The sequence below is a fragment of the Centroberyx affinis genome, unplaced genomic scaffold, assembly GCF_046629955.1.
Source record: "Centroberyx affinis isolate AG114_WGS23_722 - 3 ecotype Tasmania unplaced genomic scaffold, CSIRO-AGI_Caff_v1 ptg004400l_1, whole genome shotgun sequence".
In the NCBI taxonomy this organism is placed as follows: domain Eukaryota; kingdom Metazoa; phylum Chordata; class Actinopteri; order Beryciformes; family Berycidae; genus Centroberyx; species Centroberyx affinis.
In genome coordinates, this window is record NW_027282084.1 from 133,468 (window position 1) to 159,927 (window position 26,460).

The 26,460-nt window shown below is 43.8% G+C and overlaps 1 protein-coding gene across 3 annotated transcripts in view; it reads left to right on the forward strand.

The window, feature by feature from the left end:
• The first annotated feature begins 7,988 nt into the window (after positions 1-7,988).
• The window catches only part of LOC139664913 (G1/S-specific cyclin-D2-like), a 29,631-nt gene continuing 11,159 nt past the window's right edge, over positions 7,989-26,460 (forward strand). The window contains exons 1-4 of one of the 3 annotated variants that reach the window (XM_071543910.1): positions 7,989-8,000; positions 13,711-13,899; positions 15,295-15,510; positions 19,162-19,321. In XM_071543910.1, coding sequence (XP_071400011.1) covers positions 7,989-8,000; positions 13,711-13,899; positions 15,295-15,510; positions 19,162-19,321 — 577 coding nt within the window. Of the gene's footprint in view, positions 8,001-13,502; positions 13,900-15,294; positions 15,511-19,161; positions 19,322-26,460 lie in introns of those variants that run through there. The other 2 variants (XM_071543909.1, XM_071543911.1) reach the window with 2 other exon arrangements.

The following is a 26,460-nucleotide window of genomic DNA, read 5'->3' on the forward strand; positions in this document are numbered from 1 at the left end:
CATTAAGAAGTGGAACATTTCTGTATAAATCAAGCACAGGGATTAGATGGTACCTATTCAACATTTGTTTTTAGCATAGTACAATAACAACTGCTTTTTTCTGGTGTCCACAAATGATCAGTTAGTGCCTAATGAGTCATGCTGTTATTTGTCTGCCATGTCAGAAAGCGTGTGATTTGTTTCAGCTGGATGGCATCTCATGTAAATACACCAAAACAGTGACAGAAATGCTGGCAAGCAGGGGAGTTTGAGTCTTCAGCCCACACATGACATCCTGTTCAAACTTTATCCCTAGCTGTTGTGTCTGACACAGAGGCAGCAGTCACACAGTTTGCAGTTTTCACACAACTGCATTCTGGGCTGTGGTGACCTTTCCTTCCCAAATAAACCCAAACACTGTCACAGGACTGGAATGGTGGGCGGGAGCGGTCAGAAGATATTTTGTAAAGGGAGATGCACACAGGTTCTCCTATAGGTTGATCCGTCTGTCCGTCTGTCCATGTGTTCATCTGTCTGTTAGTCCCTGGTTTTCTGTGTAGGACATAATCGGCCTTATTTAGAAATAAATGAATGAATAAATAAATCTATTAATGAATACAAAAATAAATATATGAAGTAATATATAGGCCTAGAGAAATCTGTCAATAAATAAATGAAAGAAAGAATAAAAGTTTTAAAATTTGTATTTGTTTATTTCTAATTATGGCCAATTCTGTCCTCTACAGTTTTCATCATCTATATCTATTGATCACAAACTTCCATTGACATGAATGATGGATTTTTGGACTCGGGAGAGAGTTTCCTATCGGTTAAGCCATTTAAGCCCCTCCCCCTTTCCTGATTGGCTGTATTGATCCTGAAGTCACACTGAGATGTGTGACCATCTATATGTATTGATCCCAAAGTCGCATTTACATGAGTGACAGCTCGTCGGACGCAGGAGAGAAATCCTGAAGCCACATTGAGATGTGTGATGGTTCGTCAGACTCGCGAGTGTCCTTTTGATTGGTGATGTCATGTAAGCCCCTCCCCCTTTCCTGCTTGGTTGTTTTTTTGACCATCTATATCTATTGATCCCAAAGTTTTGTTGACATGAGTAGTGGCTCGTCAGACTCAGGAGAGAGTTTCCTGTTGATTAGCGATGTCATTTAAAGGAATATTTCACCCAAAAATTAAGATTTTCTCATATTTACTCACGCTCATGTCAGTCAAAACACACAACAACGTGCACGCTCTAGCGGTTTTAGAAGCATCACTCTGTCATAAAGGAAAATGTTTCTTTTTTTTTTACTATAGAATAATAGAATAGAATTTTACTATTAGAATAGTAAAGACATCAAAACTTTGAAGTAACACAAATAGAAGTGACTAAGTGTTCAACAAATCAAAACTGTCTTATATTTTAGATTCTTTAAAGTAGCCGCCCTTTGCCTTGATGGAAAGTCAAAGGCTTTGGAAAGAAATTCATACATAGGATCAACTTCACTTTTTATATTTGTCTAAGAAGCAAATTTCAAGCATTTAAACATAAGCCTTTAGATCAAAATGGCTTTATCATGTGTGCCCAAACTTTGACTTGACTGGTAGTGCATATGGAGTAATTTTGTAGTAATTTTTTGCCCTTTTTGGAATTCTAAAGAACCAATTCAGAAGGCTGACATGGAGCTACACTAGCTAACTCACTGTGTGTTATGTGGATACACAAACTTCACTGGTGTTTCAACTGACATGAGGGTGAATAAATAATGGCAATTTTTCATTTTTGAGCAAACTATTCATTTAAGCCTCTCCCCATTCCCAATTAGCTGTTTTTTTCTTCCATTGGTCCTTCCCAGAAATTTGCAAAACAAATTGTGTGCTTCTCATCATATATTTATTAATCCCTGTGACATTGACATGAGTGATGGTTCATCAGACTCAGGAGAGAGTTTCCGATCTGGTGATGTCATTTAAGCCCCTCCCCCTTTCCGGATTGGTTTTATTTTGATCATGTATTGATCCCCAATTTCCATTGAGATGTGTGACAGCTTACTGGATTCAGTCGAGAGATTCCTTTTGCTTTTCTTTTTCTATTGATCCCAAAGTCACATTGACATGAATGTTGGTACGTCAGACTCGGGAGAGAGTACTGTACCGATAGGTATTGCCATTTAAACCCCTCCCCCTTTTCTGATTGGGTGTTTTTTGATTGTCTGTATTTATTGATTCAGAAACCATATTGAGATGTGTGATGTTTTTCCTGTGCATTGGTGATGCTATTAATGATCCCCTTCTTTCCTGATTGGCTGTTTTTCTCTGTCTTTTGTATTTATTGCTCCCAAAGTTGCATTAAAGATAATTATGATGGACCCAGTATGCAGGACTTCACTGATAAATGTATCCTTGTGCTGTATGAAAAAAATCAAATCAAGAGCTAAAATTATGTGATGGGAGTAGGATGTCACACAAGGAAAGTCCATCGACAGCATCAATCTCAATCTATCTTTTTAAATCTAGATTTCTTCAAATAAAAACATGAGCAAATAACATTTAGCTTTCAAGAGTTCAGTCTTCGAAGTTCTTTTGAAATTTTTTCTTTTGTTTTATTTTCGTGAGAGATGGCTGGGTTTTGTAGCTTTTGTAACTGTTTCATGTTTCAAATAAAATCAATCAACAAATAGGCAAATCTCATTCATTTGAAATATCCAAGCTGACTTTCATTTCCATCATACTTACATTTCACTGATTCAAACAAACTCCACAGCATTGAGTTGAGATTAGTGATGTTCCTCTATAAAGTGAAGAAATGAAAAAAAAAAAAAGAAAAGAGCCTGCAGCATTAAAAACTGTTAAGTTGATAATATAAAAAATGGTGCCCTTTGGAAAAGGGGAATAGGCAGTGGCTCCTTTTTATGAATGAATAATTAAAGTGTAAAGTAAGAGTCATTCTCCAAACAACAAGGCACGGATTTGGGAAGTGAAAAAAATTCAAAAGCCTCTATTTACTGTAGATGATTTACCGTCACATTTTGGGGCCACATGCCTTTACCTGGATATCAAGGCATGCTCCAATGATTAAGGCAAGTAGTATGGCTCTTCTTTTTTTAACTTTTTTCAGTGTTTTTATTTGAAATACAAGTCATTGCAATTTTTCATCATCCATTAATGTTCTTATATTATTTGAAAGGATTTCAATTTCAAATTTATGTTTTCCTTAGAGATAATGATGAATCAGACAGTTTCCTATTCATTGTTCCTATTCATAATTTCTATTCAATTCATTGAAACTGGACAAATTCAAAGCATTGACATCTCATTTCCCGTAATATTTTGTCAGTACCGTACAGCCATACAACCGATTCCCCTAGAATCCCCTGAAAGGGCCTCCCAATGTGGAATCTTACTTTACCAAGTCAGTGGCGCCCCACCCGCCCCACCCACCCTACCTACCCAGTTGTCCAAGTCTGTGTACTTTATCATAGGATGTACATTAGATACAGACACTCTGACCCCTATACCACCGACTGTAGACTGGAGATTACTGGAGGTGGGCCTCTTTCCTACTCTCATTTATCTTTCTTTCACCTCCCTCTGCTATTTCATCCACCCCCCACCCCCCGTTTCTCTCTCCCTCTCTCTCTCTCTCTCTCTCTCTCCCCCTCTCCCTCTCTCTCTCTCTGTAATGTCTCAGCTGTTCCCTGCAGGCAGGGCTCTCTGAGTGAGTGCCTGCTCTGTTATGGGTTCATTGGGCTGGTATGCGGCAGGAATCTTTGGATCAAGGTAATTTCACACTGTTCAACTTTTTCCCAGGCTGTTAAGCTTCCCTTTACCTTTGTGCCACTCAGAGAGCGAGATAGGGAGCGACACATGTAGCCGTTAAACACACACAGTGGCTCAGGGCTGACGCCACCGGCGGGGCCGAGGGAAAGACTTGAAAGATATGGCCTATAAATTACAGTCCGACACCTCAGTTTCCCAAAAGGATCAGATTATTGCAGCCTGATCTGAAATGGTGGGGAGGACGGTGTACATTCATGTGCGGTGCTGTAATGAAGCAGAGGGCAGTTCTAGCTGCACGTCTGGCAGGGGAGCCACTCTGGTGGGCCCCTCTCATTTGTCTCTATCACTGATCAGTAAGAAGATCAGATACCGTGTGTGTGTGTGTGTGTGTGTGTGTGTGTGTGTGTGTGTGTGCGCGTGTGTGTCTGTGAGTAATGTATGAGTGCATATCTGTCTCCCTGTCTGTCTATTTCAGTGTTTATTATTCATTTATGTCTGCATGATTCTGATTAGGTCAAAAAGATCAGGTGCCGTGTGTCTGCTCTCTTTTGCTACATCTGCGTTGGTATCTTCTCTCCCCACTGACACGTGTGTGATCGCTTTATTAAGCTCTTCTTCCCAAAGCGGAGCACCCGCTGTTATTATTAGTGACAGCAGATGAGCGAGCACCTGATGCAGTTGGAGCAGGAGGGAAGTAGTGTATAATTGTTTAAGTAATCTTGTTCTCATCTCTGCCCTCTATGCTTTAGCACCCTATATACCATCTGTTACCATCTGCAGGAGAGATAGGGAAACCAGGGCAGCGGTGGCACTACAGTGCATTTAGTGCATGCATGTACTGTATGTGAGGGCTGCTATGTGTTCAGCTGTTAGATATGTTGGAAATGTATTATTAGAAGAATAACAATAATCCCTAAGATTTGTTGAAATGTTAGTGGTGAGTTTGAATAAATATCAAGTTTGGGGTATTTTGGTAAGTATATGGTTAACTTTTTCATGTTTGCAAACCTCTCCATCTGTTTGACGAACTCAATTTAAATAGGCGGGTTTTCTTTTGTTCCTTATTGGGAGCGGTATGTGAATCATAGATTAAACAAGATTTGCATGAATGACTTCAACTAAAGTTGATTTTGTTATTCTGTGGCAAGTGCCAACAGCTCGATCACTGTGCACAGTGCAAAAATGTCACTAGTATCATCCCTTATCCCTTTGCATAGCTATACTGACCATCATAGTAAGTTATTTGTGATGAGATTTGTTTATTTGTTTCTGACGGTATTATTCCTACGCCAGTTTCATGGGCTTGATCCTCCCAGTTAGCTTTATTGATAAGCCACAGCCATGAGATCTGTTTGACCTCAAGCCCAGCATGTTTTAGTCTGGGCTTGTTGTGGTCCCAGGTGGAAGTCCTCAGGATGTTGATCCTCCCTAAGGACCAACAGACACAATTTTCAGACAATCTGGAGGTCTTTTTTGTGCAAAAAATGTAGTTCTTGTCTTGCGGTACAAGACCTGCCCCCAGAAGTCCTTGCATTCTGCACCAAGGACCCAGTCGGGCTAACAATGCCTTTGTTCTCGGCGTGCGTAGTGAAAGAAGGGAGAGCAATAGGCTGGGGCTGTGGTGTGGTATCAGCAAGCAGCTGTTGCGTGAGTGACAAACTCAAGGGCTAGTGATATGAACATGGGAAAATCCTGGAGGAGCTGGAGGGGAAGAGACAGAGCAGCAGCAGCTGAGCCGCTCCGCACTGCTCTCTTTAGAAACGGGCTGCCTTCAGTGTTGCTGTTGTCATGTTGAAAAAAACAGTGTGAGAAACAAAAAAAAGAACATTTCAACAAAGCAGTTTATCCTCTGTTAGGGCAAGGAAATATTGACATTACTTAGCAGGCGGTGCTCAAAACCCACCTCTGATGAGCGCATGAAAGGTTGTTGGTGGAGTTCAAAAGACAGGGTCAAGCATGCAAAAGAGGGGAGGGATGGAGGCAGGGAGGCAGGGAGGGATGAAGGAATGGGGTGGAGGGGTAGAGGAAAGGTAAATGAATACCAGACGGTTGTTTCTTGTGTTAGCTCAAGGTTTGGCCGTAGCTACCAGACGTCCTCATTGTCCGACTGACGCAGCTTCCACAACACTCGCTCTGTGGAGAGACTCATCCGTCTCTCAGCGAGCTGTCGCCGGCCTCTGTGATCGATCGGGACGTTACTATAAGGCCGCTTTTCATTATTAATGATGCTTTCACTTTGCGTTTTCAACTCTCTTCAGGGGCCGATTCTGTTTGAAAGGACTGGGCCACCGTCTTTGTGAAAAACCCAAGGAAAGAAATGCTACTGTAGTTCGAGGTTTGGAATTTTTGTTTTTGTGACAGCCAAGAACAGAATGCAACAAGTTAGTCATCTCTCTGTGATTTTCAATATCACTTTTCCCATGGTCGGTTGCACCTGCAGAGCAATGCAACACTGTCGCAAAGCCCACATATACAATAATGTCAAGGTTGTACGTCCCTGTCGAATTTAAACTGCTGTGTCCGTGCTAATAGAAGTGGAGGTGGGGATGGACTGGAGCTTTGCTGGTTCAAATCCTCAGAGTAGGAAAATCTGGGCAGGGGGAGTGAACAAGAAACACTTCCATCAGTAGCTTTTGTATTGCATGGTGCTTTTGAGCAAGGCACTGAACCCCCCACTGCTCCTGTGCAGCTGCTCATTGGCCAACAGCACATAACTATGGTAGGCAGGTGTGTGAGTGAGAGTGTGTGTATGTGTTTCTCTGCCTGCAACACCTCTTCTGCCGGGCTAATGCTGTAAATAAGAAAGTGTTATTCACTAAGTTAATGAGAGATAAAACAGGTATGTGTCACACACATAATACAGATTGTAGTGTTTGCTGCAGCTCAGTGCCTTTTCACACTAATGCGTCGTCATGCCCTCAGTGGATGCATTATAAACAGAGGCTGTCAGGGGCATCTACCTCAGCAAGACCCCTCTTCAACAGAGGGGGCTTTCTCCTCTCCCAGACATCCATCCTATCATACAGTCAACATCTTGTCCCAAAGACGTCAAACAGACAACAATTAAGACTTTGTTCTTTACGTTTTGCTCCCCCTTGTCTTTCTTGGGTTTGGAGGGTTTGGTTTTTTTTCAGTTAATGAGATAAGGGCATGTTTAAAAGAATTCGGGAGGACATCTTTGCATAAAGAATTTCTAAGGGAGTCTGAGGGAGGTCTGCAGAGTGAGTGGTCAGTGCCAAAGCTGCATTGTTGTAACATCAGTCATGGATGGGGATTCAGAGAAATCCCACAGGTGGTTAGTGGAGATGTCAGGGACAAGCTTCGCGATGCTGGAAACACCCACATCATATCAGCGTGGAGAGATGATGACGGTGCAGGCAGTTCAAAAGTGCAGCTTCATCCATGCTGATTTGGGGGAAAGTGGCATTTGTTTTATGGAGAGTGGATTGTTGAGCAGATAGTTGCCTCTTATTTTTTAAGGTGAAGCTAAAAAAGTGTGCAGATGTGCAGACGAAGCTGGTTACTTGATCATGAGCTGACCCTTTTCTGAAGTCAGTTCGGCATTGGTGTGAATGGCTTCTGATTCTTTGTGTGTGTGTGTATGTGTGTGTGTGTGTGTGTGTGGCCGTGGGCGTGGGTGTGTCTCACTGGTGGCCAAGCTCAGGTACAAGAGGGTTCTCCTGTGTTTGCATGACTTGATGGCTTGATTGTTGCTCTGTTTTTTTTGTTTTTTTTTGTTGTTGAGCTGAAGGACCAGTCTCCACCCTGGATGTGAAGACTAAACCACAGTGTTTAAATAAATGATCTTATCCAAGCAATATCCTGAGAGACAGAATTGATCCAACTGTATCAAAACTGATGTTTGGCTGTTTTTCCAGTGGTTCTGCCAGTCTATCATTTACATAACTGGGTTTAAATACATTGAGGATGCTTTGTGATTTAGATTCTGAGTACATTAAAAAACAGTTTGTAACCATTTGAAAATTCAGCCGAGGGAAAACGTAACACCTGATTCTGTGTTTAACTACCCGAACACAGAAGCACTTGCACTCGGTGTTTCATGGCTCAGTGAGATGCGGCAGAAGGCGCTGGAGCATTATATGATACCACAAGAGCAATTGTCTGTAAATGTCTACACATTAGCAATAAACTGTTTGTCATGTTTCAAACTATTCAGTTGGAGAGAGGTTTTTGCCAGTGAAGCTTTGCATGAAATCTGCTGTTGTTTCATGGATGAGCAAGTTTTCTCCGTATTGTTGTTGTTTTGCGCACACATCTGCAGTTATTCAACCACAGAAAAACACGGCAAAAGGGGGAAAGTGTGTGCATGATAAGCAAATGATATGCATATATGGGTGGTGTTTTGATCTGAATTAAATTAGGATTAAGCGGCAGCCATCGTACGATGCCTCCCCAAGATGAAATTGGATGCATATACATTTTCTTCATTGGTTTGTGCAAAGAAACCTATTGTTTTATGTATTAAAATGAAAATTACATGTGTTGTTGCGTAGGTTATTATAGCTAAGTTCAATAAAAGCAGGGTTACAGCGTGTTGCTGTGGTTTCATGTTGCTCTGCTCTTGTTTCTGAGTGTCCAGACTCCTGTATGTTCCTCTTGTTCTTTATTTACCTGCATGGCTGGCAGCTACCTGAGATGTTTAGTGACCAACAGGGAATCAGATGAATCCTCAGAGTCTTTGTTGATCCATATAAGGAGGAGGATGCGGATGCTGAGCTTGTCAAGGCTGTGACAGATGTGTGACTTGCTGCTTGTCAGTTGGAATAAATTGCACTCTTGCTTTACCTTTTTGTTATATAGCTTGTACACCTGTGTTCTTGGGGTTGTACATCTATATATTCAACTATTTTATTGGGCTAAAATTTGTTATGATTATCACTCAAAATTTGTCTCTCCTCCCCTGATTTCCACCTTGTCTGCACATTGCCCAACATGTACTGTATTGGAACAGTCATTTCAATAGCCTAATAAGTGTTATATGTTCATAGAATGCAAACAGAATGGAAATCGAGCAAGTTTGTTATCCAGAAAATTAAGAAATGAGCGCATGTTAATTTTAAGAATGAAATGTTTAACTTCATCGATGTCGTTATGTTACAAATAATTAAATCTTTTAATTCATTTCAGTAAATCAGCCGGTTCTTCGGCTATTCTGCAGCAAACTATTACAGCTGGAAAGTCAATACTGTTCTCAAAAATCTTGCAAAAATTATTCTGAAGATGAAACATAATAAAAGTGAAGATAACTGTGTGTCAGCTGTAAAAAGATAGATACACAAGAGATAAATACATAATTCAAACTGAGCAGACACAGGTGGAATTTCCCACCTTGTAACATAAATCCACTAATGTTTGTTTGTTAGTTAAATGAAATTTATTTGATACTTCTGCTTACTTGGTTGCTTAAAAGAAATATGATGAAGTGTGAGATCATGCTGTGTATTATAATAGCACACCAGCAATATAATTTGTTTTTCTGTGAAGAGGTGTATTTCCTGCATGGCAGTTGCTGACCTGCTGCTGCAGGTGTACTGCAGTTTTTAGATTGTGTTTGAAGTATTTTTCTCTCACATGCTTGCAGAGATCTTATCTATTTAAGGCAGTAAACCAGTTTAGCTACAATGTGGAAAAGCTCTGTAATAACAAAATCCCTATAACCTTTTATTTCCCATGTTAGTTTCACGTGTAGGTTGATGGATATATAATTGCAAATCCAGGAAAAAAAACTGACATGAACACTGCTATTTTTGTGTATAGATTTTAACATTTAATATGTCCAAAAATGTGTGATAAAAATGCATTATTCGTGAATTGCTTTGGTAATAAAAATAAAAGATATCAAACGTTCCTTCTATTTTACAGTGTTAGAAGGCAAGTTCTTGAGTCTGTGAGGTGTCTGATAAATTCATAGAAAATAATGAATGAACATAAAGCTTAAAAACATGATTTGGAAGGCAGAGCTTTTCAATGTGTCGCCCTGTTTTGTCTGGTTTGCCTACAAAGACAGAAAAGACGCAGTAGAACAAGCCCTGCTGTCATTTCACAACTGCCTCTGCCTCGACACAAGCCTTTGTATAATTTCCCCTCCGACTCTTTTCTTCTGCCTTAGGAGGGACATTTTGATGTCGGTAAAAGACCAAAAAAAACGTCTCTCTCATCACCAGTCATACCGGGGTGTTGTCTGCATGCTTCTGTTCGCTGGAACGCTGTTTTAAACGCTGAAAGGTGTGGGGATGACTCAATTCACCCAGCGCTGCAAAAAGTGGCCATCTTAAAAAGCCATTCAGCTTAATATTCCTGTCTTAAAATCATAACTTTGTTACATAAAGTGAGAAATTTTGCCAGTGGAGGTGAATAATTCCACTTAGATTCAATGTATTTTTTGTTATTTTCCAGAAACAAGCGTCAATATTTTGAAATAAGGCAGAATGAGGCAGAGAACATGGCACTTGATTCAAGCAAATCTTTGAAACTAGTTGATCTCCATCGGAAACAAGTGGAATTATCTCACTCTCTTTGGCAGATTTTTTTAATTTGTTTTAATAAAAACAGGATTTCAAGACTCGAGACTTGATGAAGTGGTTTGTTCAGACGGTTATTTCTTGCAGTGTGCAGCGCAGGAGTCTGATTGAACTTTTAAAAGTTGAGTTTTTATTGAATATTCGCATTCCCAGGAAGCCATTGAGCAAGGCGCCGTAGCCCTTTAACGTTTACAGCCTATCGGGCGTGTTCCGCTTTCTGGGTTTCTGATATGATAATTGAATGCTTCCGGGGAAATAATGTGTCGCTGCCTCTCATCTCACACGCAGGAGCCGCTGGTGGCGTCAGAGAGACAGCACACTGCAAAAAAAGCGTAGCCGTCTACGTTTTTAATCCAGTGTTGAGCCTTGAAATGCTGTTATTATTAAAACAAGTGAAACAATCTGCCAGGGGGGGTGAGATGGTTTCACTTGTTTCCAATGCAACCAAACGTATTTAAAGAGTTTTCTTGAGTCACATAAAGATTATCTTCACATCAGTGGAGTGATCCGCCTCACTTCAAGGTGTTCTCTCTTGATTCAAGGAAATTCTCCAAACAGGTGAAACTGTATTGAAATGTATGAAATAACTTGTGGATTTGTGGAGATGGACATGTGTGCAGCGCGTGGTCTCTTGGTGATGATGGTGATATGAGCTGCAACCGGCTGTTTAAACAGTCTGTGCAGGAGAATGAATAAATGAATCGAGCTGCTCTATGGGCTGGGTTTTTTTTGTTTGTTTTTTAGTTTACTGAATTCTACAGCATGTATTTATATCCCAGATGGTAAAGCACAAAAGCACATAGACACAGCAGCAGTGGATCTGACATGCGTAATTGCGCATCCTCTGGTGAGGTGGAGACAGTTCATCCTGCTGCTGGACGGGACGGGACGGGTGGAGGTGTGGAGCACCTGCCTCCACCACAGCACCCCACTTAGGCACATTTCATTCGTTTTGCCTTTTTTTGAACCTGGTGAAATAGTCTGGTTTATCAGAATAAGAAACAACACAATTCATTAGTGTCAATTAATTATTTGTTTTTTTTGTTGTACATTTTACGCATCTTACTGGACTATTGATTATGTTATACTGCGAAAATATCCATTTTAACGAGTCATGTAATCCCAGTGTTGAGTCTAGAAAACTTAATTTTCTTTAAACAAAGGAACGCATCTGCCAGTGGGGTTGAGATAATTTCGCTTTCTTCCACTGGAAATCAACTTTTCAGGAATGTTCTTGACTCAGGTGTCATGTTCCTGCTACAGAGTGCAGTGGTCTGCCTCATTCCGCCATATTTCAAGATGCTGGCACTTGTTTCTAGAAAAATTACTGGGACAATTGAAAGTGCTTTGGAAGCAAGTGGAATTATCTCACCCCTTTAACGTGATTTTCCACTTGTTGTAAGTTAAGTTAGATTTTAAGACTTGAGTGTGCGACTAAAATAACTTAAGATGGACATGTTTTACAGCCGGAGCCTATATTCTGCCCAAAGTGGCACAAATAGGAATTCATTCAACTCCATGCCTGCGTGATGCAACTGAAGGCGCTCTGATGTGTGTTTTTAAATAGCCCATAAGGAGCAATAACATCCGTCTGGAGGTGAGACTGATGAATGACCACAGCAGTGGAGGAGAGGAGAGAGAGGAAGGTATAGAGAAGAAGTCTGCCCAGTAACAATCGCACAGCCTCGGTCGAGCGCTGAGGAACTATTGGCTATGCAAATAGTGACACAAGGAGGAGGAAACAATTTAGACTGAGGAAAAAAAAAAAACTTTAAAGAGACATTTCCCCCACTTTTCTCACAAGTGTTGCTACCATAAGCATTGCCACACAGGCTTCTGATGGAAATTAACAACTTTACAGCGCTGAGGACTTACTGTGCCCAGCCTTTCCCTCATGCATTGAAGTCTCATTTCATTCACGGCTAGGGCTTTGAAGTTGACTAAGAATAGGCGGGGGAATTAGCATATTTATCCACCAGATTCTCTTTGTGACTGTAGGTTACTTTCTAAATAGCGTTTGGCAGTCATTTTTCAATTAGCCTATCGGTTTTATAATCTATATTCTCAGCATCGGTTCCACCTGCTTGTCTTTGTCTGTAAAATAATTACATCATGTGGGCTAAATATGGATTATTAGCCTTCATTACCATAGTTTGTATTATTTGGGGTGAGCAAAACCCATGACTCTCAACTTAGTGTTATCTATAACAGAAGAGTGTGCAAAAACTTCAGCGCTGCATCAAATTTCCTAGAAAGCTATCACAAACCACAAGCGTTTGTGGCTGCTATAAAAGATAGTGTGTGTGTGTGTGTGTGTGTGTGTGTGTGTGTGTGTGTGTGTGTGTGTGTGTGTTTGTGTCCGCGCGCATGCGTGTGTCCCTGTACTTGCGTGTTTATACGTGCATGGTCATACATAGGCTACATCCATACATGCGTCATGCTCGGCGCTGAGGTTCATGGAGTGCATTTGAAAAAGTTGGCAGACACGTTGGCTTAAGTAAATCAATATGAATTAGTGACTTTTGTAAGTTTGTTTCTAATCATAGCCGATATTATTCAAATTGCACTCACAAGGGGGCACTTTGCTGCACCAGCAAGACACACTGGCTTCTATAAGGCTTAGAAATATGCATATTAGTAGCCTATATAACACAATAAATAAGACACTCATTCATTTGTTGGCTGTTAACGTAGGTAAATAAAAAGGTGTGCAAACTATATCATCTCCAGTCGGTGATCATCATAAGGAAAATAACCACCATAAATAAATATCAATTATATTTTTTACTCTTAACATAGGCTACCTTATTCTCTTACAGACTAACTTATAGGCTATGAGTTTGATAGCTCTTTGATATATCCTATGAATTTACATTATAAAGATTTATGCCAGCCTAAAACAGTGGGTAAACTCTCTTATTATCTATAATAAACATGTGGCTAAACTTGAATTCAAGTGGGTTTATCCTCCACTTTTCACTGCATTGCGTTGTCAGTCTGGTCTTGTGAATGTGTGCAAGTCACATCTGCAGCCTTGTAGATGTCGAAATGTTACGAGTGTGATAAAAAGTTGTCTTGCATGTCAGGAGAGGAGAAAGAGGGACAGGGACTGCAGCGTGTTGCGTCTGGTCTAGAGGTAATGAAGTGAATTGCGTCAGTTGCGCAGGCTTGAAATGCGGCTGATCTGGCCAGGCGGATGAAAGTAGAGGCGCACTGTGGGGAGAGAGGAAAAAGTTCTCAACAAGGAGAGGCAGGACTACTCTTAGGGAGCCCCTGCAGTCTCACTTTTTATGCCTCCAAAAGACTTTCCTTTCTATCCCTTTGCATTTTTGCTCTACAACACTGTTATCGCGTTTCCAAGAGAGAAACCCCACTTTTTTACACAAGTGAAGCCACCAGCACCATGGAGCTGCTCTGCCTCGAAATGGACACCATCATACGAGCTCGTCCCGATCCGAACCTCCTGTGCGATGACAGAGTCCTACAGAGCTTGTTGACCATAGAGGAGAGGTTTCTGCCCCAATATTCCTATTTCAAGATCGTCCAGAAAGATATTCAGCCGTTTATGAGGAGGATGGTCGCCACTTGGATGTTGGAGGTTCGTACCGAAACGCCGAGTGCTGACAAGCCTTATTATTTCCGTGCTCGACTTTAAAGACTCCCGATTTGTTTCATGACTCTTTCACTGAGCGCTGTTTGCAATTTTTGCGAGCGTAGATAAGGCTTGTAGCTCGCATTACCGACCGGCTATTCCCCATAATAACCAAATGTGTCGTTTTCTGTAATTTCTGTGTATAATTTTTTTTGAGTCCAGGCATGAACGACATCGGTTTCAGAAATCACACGTCGTGATAGCTGTGACAGCGGAGAATTTCTTTTGTCTGCCACACTCGGGGTCCGTCAAAGCTGCCCCGTGGATTTTTTAATGTTATTATTTTAGATAGCCTGAATATTTCCATGCACACGTATGCACTCCCCAATGCAATGCTGCCCTGCGCCGTTCTATCGCCATGTTGGTTTTTACAGGAGCGCTTGTGCTTTTCCAGACGACTTTACAGTGTCACAAACGCAATAACAGCGGCTAAAACCTATTGGAAATGACAGAGGAGGGTCTGGGTTGTACACCGAATATAGAAATGACTGTGAAAGACGTTGCGAACATTTTACAGATATATTTTAAATGTCGGAAGGGGCGAGGGCCTTATCTGTCCCTCCGGTCTTCCCCCCGTCGCACTGCCTCGCTCTGGAATTATGTTCGATTTTTGACACTTGGTCAAATATTTTTGGTCAACATCGGTCTGAAAACAATCCCGACCCTTTGAGCTTTATTATCATGTAAAGATCGCCGGGGTCCGACCCAGAGCAGATTTTTAATTAATTTTTGAAATAAATATATCGGCTCGGCGGTGACGCACTCCCAACCAACCTCTTGCTACTGGTGTTTTAATTTGACATTTTATTCATATTTACCGTGCATAGATTTGGATATGAATTGTCGGGTATGATGTGGAAGGCGTCCGTGAACATTATGATGCGAAGAAAATCGGCGTAGACAATTTATTTATATTTTTAATTATTTTATGAAAATATGACGAATGAAAAAAAGTGTGTTTCCGTGTGCTGTGCTGTCCGGGTGTTTTTTTGGCTCGGGTGATTGTGACTTGAATTCATTTCTTAGTGAATGAACTGCAGGAATGCGACTCTATTGACAGTATGTGCCTGAGACCTTTTTCAAACTTTGTAAAATAATCTATTTCGAATTAATTTATGATGTCGCAACCGATTAGGGTTGGGCTCAAATTCTTGGCCAGGCCCCAACTATGTGTGTCATTGAATTTATATGTGCTCTTTATGTGATTACTCTTCTGTTTCGTTATTTCATAAAAGTTTTATATACATTTCAAGTGCTGGGAAATAAATCAGGCCACTGAGGAGTGGGTTATTGATTCCAAATGCTGAACCTTGTTGCATTGTCTGCTGTCTCTTTCTGCAGGTTTGTGAGGAGCAGAAGTGCGAGGAAGAAGTTTTTCCCTTGGCCATGAACTACTTAGACAGGTTTTTAGCCGTGGCACCCACCAAAAAGTGTCACCTGCAGCTGCTGGGAGCAGTGTGCATGTTTCTTGCATCCAAATTGAAAGAGACTCGTCCATTAACTGCAGAGAAGCTCTGCATCTACACAGATAACTCCATCAGACCACAAGAGCTGCTGGTAAGCAACAGTTGGTTCAACACTATTCTCAAAATTCACAGTGGCATCTCTGCGGATTCATGCTGTGGTCACACACTGTATAGGACAAAGCATGGCTGCGTGCCTTATTTTGGCATCTTCCTACAGCAGGTTCAACTTTGGGAACACATGGCTTTATTTCATTTGTTTGGGGCATTTGTTCACTCAAAATATGCTCATTTTAATCATTCACACATCAGACCATCACAGTGAAATACAGCCTGTATTCATTTCACTCAAACTGTCGTCCCATCCCTCACTTTGGACTGCGCCGTCATCAAAGGTGCATGGAAAACGAAAGCCCCAGAGTGTATTGTCCCACAAGGACTCTCTCTCTCTCTCCCTCTTTACTGTAAAAGACCCTCTGGGCTTTACAGTATGTGTAATGGTCTGCATCGCCATCTAGTGGCAGATATTTGCACAGAGCAACGAGGTCAGCTTGAACTCCAGCCAAAGTTTTGATTCTGTTCCTGTCAGAGAGAGAGAGAGACACAGAGAGAGAGAGAGAAATTCAAGTTTGCCTTTTACAGTAGCTTTCATCCAAAGATAACCATGCATACATTGTCACATTACGTCATATAGTACTATTTCTGTTTATCCCTCAGACATTTTCAGAGTATGAATGTAGCCTATAGTCAAAATAATGAACATGATTGATACAGCTGGGATATAGTCATGGAGTATTAACAGCAATGTATGACATTTCTGGACAAATCTGCCATCCCTCTGTGTCCTATTCAGGCTGTTGATAAGGCCCGGTTGGCCTGATAATGCCAGCTGCCTTCACCAGCGTAGGCCAATTAATTAACTCAGTTTCACATCAGATAAGTATTTCCCCACTGCTCTGTGGGAAAAACATTCCTCAGTAAACAACAGCCAATCCCACCCATGTTGTGAAAGAGGCCACATATTATGATTCAGACGTGGCTGATGGTTCTAGGCCTGCCTCCCTGCCTGACTGGCGGCGCTGCCCGCGCAGCTGATTGCTACAGTGTATTCATGTTGCTGCCGATCTGCTCTTGGCTTTTTTTTTTTTTTTTTTGGGTTTCGGAGAATTTTCTGGAATGTAGCCTATTGCTGCTTGTGAATCATAAACATGCAAGCGGCTTGGAAACGGCATGTCGGCTGAATGTATCCTGTGTGTGCACATGTAAGACGTATTGTACCTGGTGAATATAGGTGGATCTGATTGTGATCGTGCAGCTGAGACGTTCTAGTGAAAACAAGCGACAGACTTAAATGCCCTCTCTTCAGTGAAGGCTTTTACAATCAGCTGTGACAGTTTTAATACGACTGTAGATACTGTAGGTTTGACCGGTAAATGGAAAGTGCATTACAGTGCTGTTGTTGTTTTGGGGTAATGGCAGATTAGCCTTGGGTGGACCGGTCTAAAACAGTAATTAGTGCAGGAAAACTGAGTCTGTCCTACCTTCATGTTCATTGTGAAGCTCTCAGTCCTTGAACTGGCTTGCTGAGGCCTCCGCTCAGCCTTTCTGTATAAGGCAGTATTTTGGCTGACATGCAGATACAGGAAACAGAGATCAGCTGCTCAGGGCATGTGATCGTTTTTTTTGTCCTCATCTTTGGTAACAACTTCTTGTAAAGGGAACCGCAAATGTTACAAAGAAGGTGTGACCGGAGGAAGGCTCTAGCTAGCAGAAGGAAGTGGGTGCCTGCGTGCCACCCTGTCAGCACAGAGCTATAGTGTTGCAAGGCTGTCACAGCTCTCGCTGTAGCCTTCCGTCTGCTGATGGAGCAGGGGGCAGCCATGTTGAAACAGGAGATGGGTCACGCTCGGCGGCCTCTGCTGAGCGCGAATGACTGCATATGATCAAATCACTGATTGATATTAGTTGATATTTAGCACTGACATAACATTTTTCAGTGGAGAGAGCCATCTGTCTTACCTGTATTGCATATCACAAAGAAATATTGTTTAAAACTTTCCATACAAGTTCCTACTCCAGAGGAAGAAAATGCATTTCACCTTTCATTTAGAAGAGATTTCTTTTCCTCAAATATGAGAAATTGTGGGCATATGGCCTTACTGAAAACCCTTTGTTCCCTTGTGTCTTGTCTCTGGCATCAGTGAGACCAAGGAAAGGTTGCCAGGCTGAAAAAGGCCACTTTGATTAGACAAATGCAGCCTGGGAGTGGGGTTAATGGCAGCCATGTTGGATTGTCTCATGACTGAGTCCATGTGGTCCTCTCTCTCTGAAGGGGAAAATCAGCAGCATCATAGGTCCCAGTCACAAGGCTACAGTCTTCGACCAAACAGTCCTCAACCAAACCACGTAATTCTTCCCAAATTAGTCACCAACTCTTCCGTTAATCACCTCCTCCTCTAGGAAGCGAAAGCAACAATACGCTCAAAGAGGACGCCACACCTTGTGTCCCCCCGCCCACCCACACATACATACATACACACACACTTCTGAGCTACGCTATAGCTTGTGCCATCACACACTGCCCAGAGATCCACATTAAAATGGATTGCGAAGCTCTGAGCAGTTGATTCTGGTGGATCTGCCTTTTATAGCGAGGAAAGGTGTTGAGTAATGTTCAATTCAAAGCCTTTCCCTTAATGATTTTCACGTCAAACACTGCCCAAGGTTGTGTTTTCTGTGTGCCAGACGCCATGCAGTAAATTATGTAAAATGAACTCTTGGCGTTGCTTTAGCATTATCTGGCACTTGGCATTTGGGTAATATTATATAGGCCTAGCATAGCATGGGCAAAGAGGGTTTATTTACTGTAGACAACGTTGAATTTATTGATAAGCACCCAAGGGCTTTAACAGAGTTGGCAGCAAAACTTGCACAGTGTTCTTATCATCACAAGATGAAAGGAAGAAAATAATCTTATAACATATTGCAACATACAGGGGAAGGGTTTTGGTAGAAAATAAGTTCTCCATTATTTGAAAAGTGACACCCCTCTTACACAATGATATAAAGGCAAATTATAGAATTTCTTTTTTTTAGTTTTCTTAAAACTTTGCTTATGAAATAGTAATAACTTTGATAATAGAGTCATCTGTATCATATATAAAATATACAGTGTTTAGTGTTCAAACTGTGTCACAAATAACATGACATGATAGATGAGAAAAGGTGAAACATATGACCAATTCATTGCCATTTTCTGCATCATGCCTAACAGCGCTAGTCTTACTATCCTTCCTCATCACACACACGCGCGTACACACACACACAGTAGAACCTCTGGTGGGCCTCTTTAGGAAAGTCCCCAGATGCCAGACAGACAGGGAGGGAGGCAGTGTTGTGAGGTCACCTGGGTTGGTGGCGCTGCTGTTGTTTCTCTGTCCCAAGCCCGGCCAAGCAGAGACTAACGTAATAACAATCTGTCTCTGCTCTACCTCCCCGCCCTCAGCGCTGTACAGGGCCAGGGCCAGGGGCCCACAGAGGCACTCACACACTCTGCGCTGCAGTGTTGTGTAACTGGCTGCACAACTGCAAGGGAGTGTGTTGTAGTCAAGTGTAAACTTACAATACACATTGGTGCTCTCACTTTTTCTCACCTATTCATTGTCTTAGTTTTTCTCAATTTCAGTTATCTCTGACTCTCGATCTGTCTCTCTCCCTCTCGCTCTCTCTCTGTCTCTCTCACTAGGAATGGGAGCTGGTGGTGTTGGGGAAGTTGAAGTGGAACCTGGCGGCGGTCACTCCCAACGACTTCATCGAGCACATCGTGAGGAAGCTGCCTCTACCCGAGGATAAGCTAGCACTTATACGCAAACATGTCCAGACCTTCATTGCCCTCTGCGCCACAGGTAGGACGCAACGAGAGGCGATGTCACACGATGTTTAGGAAATTATGTCATAAACTTCCTAACTGATTTTTCACCGTAACGCAGTGAAACATGATGCAACAAAGAAGAAATGTCTCTGTTTTGACTAGGTGTCATTTGGAAAATTGATCCAAAAGTGCGATATCATCCTGATATCATATCTTTCCCTTTTTTTGGTGTTAGTTTTGCAAGTGGCAGTAATCATGGATCAGCTGCCAAGTCAAACCAGGCGATAATGGCTTGCGTCAACATAGTTGCGTGTGTTGCAAAATATCCTCATCTGCACCTTCTTCTTTCAGCACCAAATCAAAACCTCTTCTCTGAATAACAGTGACATGCGGGAACAACTCCGTTCAGAGGCGCGTCGTGGGCCAGTCATGGCGCGCTGTAACTTAAGTGAGACGCATTACCTCCATGTGAAAATATTCGGCCTTAGAAAAACATGTGTCACGGAAGACATCTCGGCATTAGACTCTCAGATCTAACGTCCATCATCTGTCTTCTCCCGGGCTGGTATGTGGTCGTGTTTTAGAGGCGTATCAGTGGCTTCCAGAGCATCCAGTAACACTTCAAAGGAGAGCCTGCCTGGTTGAGGGGCATTCCCATGTCGCGCGGGGTCGAGGAGAGGAACGGACAGGGGCGGAGGCAGGCAGCCCATTGTCTCTCTGCTCTCGAGGTGAATTGTTCCCGCAAGATCAAACATCCAGCGAGTCACGGGAGGGACGGGGAGCCGCTAACATGATCCGAAGACGCGGAGAGAACGAGGAGGCGGAGGAGACGCAAGAGGGGAAAGGGGAGTTTGAGGGAGCCGGAGGAGTGTATTGTTTTTGCCCTGCCAAAATTCTGAGGCATGTCATGTTTTCATATCTCTTTCCCCACCCGCCTTCCTTCCCCCCCTCTCCCGCCCCCCTTTCTTCTCACGCCTCCCCGCCCTACCGCTGGAGGGCATGATAACTTTCCCATAGTTGGGAGTCTCTGTGGGGCAGGTTCCTCCTGTTTGTGGCACCTCCAACGCCAGGTTCAAAGCTACAAAAGGAGGCAGGGGGAGCAGCAAGAGGGTCGCACCTCCACCAGTCCTAATCTTCACATTTGTGGGGGAGATTGCTCAATTCAACCCAGATCCATATCTCGGGGAAACTTCACCCTATTCCCGACACCTTGGAAGGGAGATCCGCACGGCTCCAGACCTCCAGCAGCGGGCTGGTTGACCTGGTGGCTCTCCCTAGGATGGCACTCCTTTCTTTCCCATTTTCCAAGCGACAACCCTCCTCTTCCCCCCCCACCACCACAACCAGCTCCGTTCTCTACACATTACTGGCCACAAACAGGAATGCTGACTACACCCCCTCATGGGAAACAACTGCTTGTGCTGAGATCATTTAAAGGAGTGTGTGTATAGCTAGATGAATAGGTACAAGGGAGGGTGACAGGTATTTAAAACATAAAGTGATGGAATCCCCTGTACTGATTGTGCAATGGATATTATAGGGTGAGAATAGGTTCATGGTTTCCAAGTGGAACAGCACACGTCACGGTGAAAAAATATTCATAGAAATGTCTCTTTTCTTCCTCCTCTCTCTCTCTCTCTCTCACCCCCTATTTTGTGCCAATGGATTAATGTGAGGAATGACAGCGTGTCAGTGATCGGACCTATTCCCAAAGCAACATTGTGAAAGACTCAGCATGCACTTTGTCCTTAATTGCTTCAATGAGGCAGTGGAAATAAATTTACGAGCCTCCTGGAGTCGTCCTCCTGACATTTTGTGTTTTAGGAGAGGCTTTCTGGAGATAGCTCTGGATTAGCAACAGGCCATTTATCTGTGTATGCTCTCCTCAGACTTGTATCCAGGCAAACAGAGAGCAAGGGCAAGATAGAGAAAGAGAGTGGAGAGAGCGAGAGTGAGTCAACAATTTGGTGCATCTGAAGATCTCTGGGAATTCGAAACCCCATTTGTGGAACGTTCCCAGCCGTAAATCTCGGGTTATCTGGTGAGAATCCTCCTTGAGACGTCCTCTGAGCAGAGCTGAGAAGGTAAAGCCGGAGCAGGAGGAGGAGGAGGAGGAGGAGATCTCTCAGGAGGATTTACATTTGCAAGACAGTTGACAACAGGTCACCTGTGGCCTTCCTATTTCATACAATCACATTCAACCCAGCACCACTCCCACCGCTGCTACCCCTATATTGAAAAAGAAAACGTGCATAAAAACCGGGGCTTTCTGTTTTCGAGGGAACAAGAAAGAGAGAGAGACGAGGAGAAAGTGGAGAAAAAGGCCTCTCATTTCTAATGGCTCCTCTCTTTTGATGAAACAGTTCCGTTCGGGCCACTCGGTGGGATTTTGTCAGGTGGCGCAGGCTGGCTCTGTATTAATTAATAACATTGGCTGGCCCATTCAGGACTATGCAAATGGCTCGGGGGCTCAGCTAGAGGCTGGGAGAAAGGAGACAAAAGGCCTGGCCCCTACATTTCATATGCAGAGCCATGCGAGGGTCAGCGCTGCAGGGCCACTTGATAGGAAACACCAGCGTTTCCCTCAGGCAGACCGCCGGATAATAGCCCAGAAACAAGCTCATTAAGGGAGATTATGAACCTCCATTCCTACACACAGACACCAAGCACTCCTAGTTTCCTCTTCTATTCTTATTCAATTGAGGTAAAGTGGGAGAATGGAGGGGGTGCATGGGGCAGACAGATGCACCCCAACCTGTCTGCTGCTGTTATTGAGCTCCGTCTTCTCGCCATATTGGCAGGGATTATGGTGTCGTTTTTTTATACCGACTCCAATAGCTCTTGCTGTAATGGTATGCATGGAATGGTGACAATGGTCATAGGAGTTGGTCAAAAGGAAAGCCTGGAACATGGCCAACAAAGTGTTGTCCAAGAGAGAGTCAATTGTCCTGGAGGACATCATGTCGATCTGCTACAAGACATGAGAGCAAATCAAGATTCTGCGTGGACAGAAGTGCTGGAACACAGGAGGATGGGGATAAAATTCACCCAAAGTATTTCAATTTTATTTCAAAGCAATGAATATATGCACAAAGGACCAATCAAGCATTCCAAAGCCGTTACACCCTGACAGATTTTGCGAGTTTGCCTTTCAAGATCCCAGCTCTCCAAGCTGTGTACCTGAATCCCAGAGGCCTATTGCCCATACAGGAAGAGAAGTAGGCAAATTGAAACATGCCTGTTTATTTTTTATGCAACGGAGGACCGACCAAACATTCTAAAATGATCCATAAGCCCGCTCTCCTTTTAGCTGTGAAGACTTAGCGGTCCTGAGGCTGGCTGGAATGCACCTCCCAGCTTCCTTTCCAAGTTGCTGTTGTATGAAGAATCCCCTCCAGGCCCAACCCATTCTAGAGAAGAATGATTCATCTCAGATGTGGTCAATGAGATGGTCTTTACTTGTGTTTGTTTACACTAAAAACTCCTTCATGTTTGATGAGTCAGAACCCCAACAAATTAGCCACCTCCTCCAACAAATTATCGTCTCGCTCCACACGCTCCACTGATGTTGGGAATCATGTCCGGTCTGGCCGTCTCGTCCACGGCTGAAGCAGGAGGAAGTTTCCTGACAGTATGCGCCCAGGAATGTGATACACAGAGTGAATCATCGAGTGGCATGTCCTGAGCTCCCCTCCTCACCTCACTGGTGTAATCAGCACCACACTATAAATACTGTGGCCAGCTGAGTCACACCAGAAAGGCCAGAGAGAGAGAAAGAAAGAAATTTATGGTTCGGATGTTGCAGTTGTCCCTGCAAAGCTTCAGAAATCAGAATCTTTTTTTATGCTTGGAAGTTTACCTCTGAGGTCATGTTAACCACAAAGACTAACATTTGTGGTTTGAAGTAAAGCAAATGTTAGTGGCAGCTCACTGGGGTACGGAGGCTCCGTAGTTTGACCTGAATGTTGTTCTCATGACACCAGAGCCTCTCTCTCTCTCTCTCTCTCTCTGTCTCTCTCTCTCTTTTCTCTTTCTCTTTCTCTCTCTCTCTTTCTTTCGTTCCATTCCTTTCCCTCTGCAAGCGCAGCTGGTCTTTCTGGGTAAAGAGGCTTCAACTACTCCTCCTGAGCTGTTTATTCAAATCATATCAGCCCTGAATTCTGTCCAAGAAGACAACAACAGAGAGAGAGAGAGAGACAGACAGAGAGAGAGAGAGAGAGAGATTAAAGTTTGCCATGGATGCGTACAGAGCGAGATGAGTATTCCAACAGGACATAAATAACAAAATTACCAATTCATGCTCTTCCAATTTGGAGAAAAGTGGACTTCTATGCTCCCCTCACTGGATCCGGTCCAAACCTGTACGCTCCTCTATGCTGCCGTTGCCCGAGCCTCTAGGCTGCAGCTGTGATAGTGGAGATGATGGTGCAAGACTGAAGAAAGTTGTCACAGGATGCTACAATTAAGGAAGAATCCTGCTTTCTGGCAAATGAGGTGAAATCTCAATTTCAGCACACTGCGTGACTCAAACTCTCCCAAGTTTTGTTGTTTGTTTGTCTCCAGAGTGACCGTCCGGAACGAGAAGTCGAATGGGATATGACAGATAGCAATATCAAATTATTGTTTTCTCAATCAGGGATTCCTCCCTGTGTCATGTGTGGAATAACTCCTTAGCCCCAGTTGTGAAGTTGTTGTTTGTGCCTCTCAAGGAGCTACGCTAGGTGTACCGTCTGAGTAGCTCTCTACAAACCTTGTTTTGACTACCAGGCCCTACTCCATTAGTGGTGAAACATACTGTCATGCCAATCCCAAAATGATGTTTGTGTTTGACCTTAATCAGTCAACAGGCCTGGGTCCTCGTAACGCTACCCCTTTAATAAACAAAGTCAATAAGCTCTACATGTATAGAATACAAGACCCTGATTTATAGCACTGGAAAGAGAGAGTGAGCAAGAGAGCGTTTGGGTTTTTTTTTTCTTCTTTCTTTTTTGGCTGTTGTTCAACTTTCCAACTTTAATTAATTTACAAGTTTAATGTGCATACTGTGCATCGCAGCCACCCAGGAGGAGTGGGCCATGTAGGGCAGCAGACTGTGTGACCAGAGGCCTGAGGATGAAGTTTCAGGGGGTAGAAACACGGAGGAATGGAGGAGAGGGGGCGTAGGGAGGAGAAAGGGCCATTGAAGGGGGTGAGAGGCGTGCAGGCCAGGCCAGCCAGCCGCTGCTCACAGGGAGCTTTCCATCGCAGGCGTCCCCACTCAGCTACATACACTGTTTATCCTCAACATGAATATCAATGAGGGCCTCCTAAAATACGGCCATTCTTCCCCCCACACGCAGCAGCCACCAGGCCGGAGTGTCAGCCCGCATCGGCTGCACGCGCGCGTCCTTGTTCTGCTACAGACCTGTCTTGTCTTGAGTGCGAAAAATCAGCTTGCTGCCCACTGCCCGCCACTCAGCTCTCCCACAAACCTAAGTCTGTGCTGTGTGTGTGTGTGTGTGTGTGTGTGTGTCGGTGTGTGTGTGTCGGTCTCTCTGTCCGTGCGTCTGCGTCTATGTGTGTTAAGGCATGCACGCATCGGTGCATTGTTCCCTGTCTGTGTCTCTGAGGTGTCTGCCTCCTCGCCTGTCACTCTGCGCTCACTGCACACGTACAGTAAATCCGTGTATGCCTTTGTCCTTTTTCCCCTCTATAGAAAGCTGCGCTCTTACAGCAGTGATGTAATGCCGAGGGGCTTTGTGTGCTCTTTCCTCTTGGCTCGAGGTAGCCTTTAATAAATCGCCCCTTGGCAGAGGCCCAGCGGCTAACACAGGGGTGTATAATAAGTTCATTTATTTGTCAACACTGAGCCCACAAGATGAGAAAGCGCCTGGCTGTGCATGTTAAAAAGGCAGTGAGGGGCTGCCTTTACAGCTATCAAAGGGCCTACCTCTTTGATTCCGGATAAAAAAAAAAAAAAAGAAGGAAGAAAAATCTCCTTCAGAGCCATCGCACGCAGTTTGCTTTGCAATTGAATATGGCAATATGTTAATGCGCAGGCTGTTTCTATGCCCCCACTGCCCACTCCTCCAGCCCATAGGTGGCCCAGGAACAGAGGCATACTTGTGGGGGGAGGAAGGGGGTGGCGAGGGTCGCTGGAGGGCGACTCTTTTCTTCTTCCAAAACCTCACAAGGGTCTGGACACAGACTTGAGAGCGATGTGCAGCAGAGCGGTGTTGTCTACCCCCTCTCCTCTCCCCACCACGCCCACCACCTTCCCCTTTTTTCTCCTTGTTGCCTTGTCGCCATACCATCCATCCCTCCTTCTTCATCTCCCCCCCCCGTCCACCCCCCCACCCCCCCTCTAGCTACTCTTTGTCCAGCCTGTCTGACTGAATTGGTATCAGCAGAGAGGGGATGGATGCTGTGTCTCTCAATTGGGTGAAATGAGGTGATGACTCTGGACAATGGAGTCACACTCTTCTGCCTTCCTTCTCGCAGGCCCGCCACTCTATTAATATGCTAAAAGATAGGAGGGCCGCCAATGCAAACCGCTGCCTGTTGTAGCAACAAAGACTGGGGCATGTGTGCCATTCACTGGCCCCATCTAAGGAGGCCATGTGTTGTCCAAAAAAGAAAGGTAGAAGTTGAGCAAGACATAAAGAGAGAATAGAGAAAGGAGTGAGTGAGTGTGAGTGTGTATGTGTATTTGTGTGTGTGTCTCTGTTTGTGAAGAGAAGAACTCTCTCTCTCTCTCCCTCTCTCTCCCTCTCTGTCCGTCTCCCTTGCTCTCTCTCTCTCTCACTCTCTCTCTCTCTCTCCCTCTATGCCAGTCGCCTTGCCTTTTCGGGCTTCTGGCCCGTTCACAAGCTGTCTCATTTGCATTATGAATGACAGTGAGGGGAGCTAACAAGGTTATTGGTCTTTGAGACGCACGCCTGTGACCACACGTGGAAAAAGGACCTACAGCAGTGAGCATTGGCAGAGGCACTGAGCCTCTTTATTCCTCCCTTTCCAAGCGCTATGGGGCTTTTTTCAGCGAGCACACGATTTACTCAGGAGATGGAAGAAAAGGGGCCGGGCTGGGGGAAAGGGGGACGGGGGTGGGGTGGGGAGCGGGTGGGGGTGGTTGCTTTTCAGCTCCTTTACAAGCCAAGTGAACCCTCATTATCCAGGCCTCTGGTCATTAGTGAG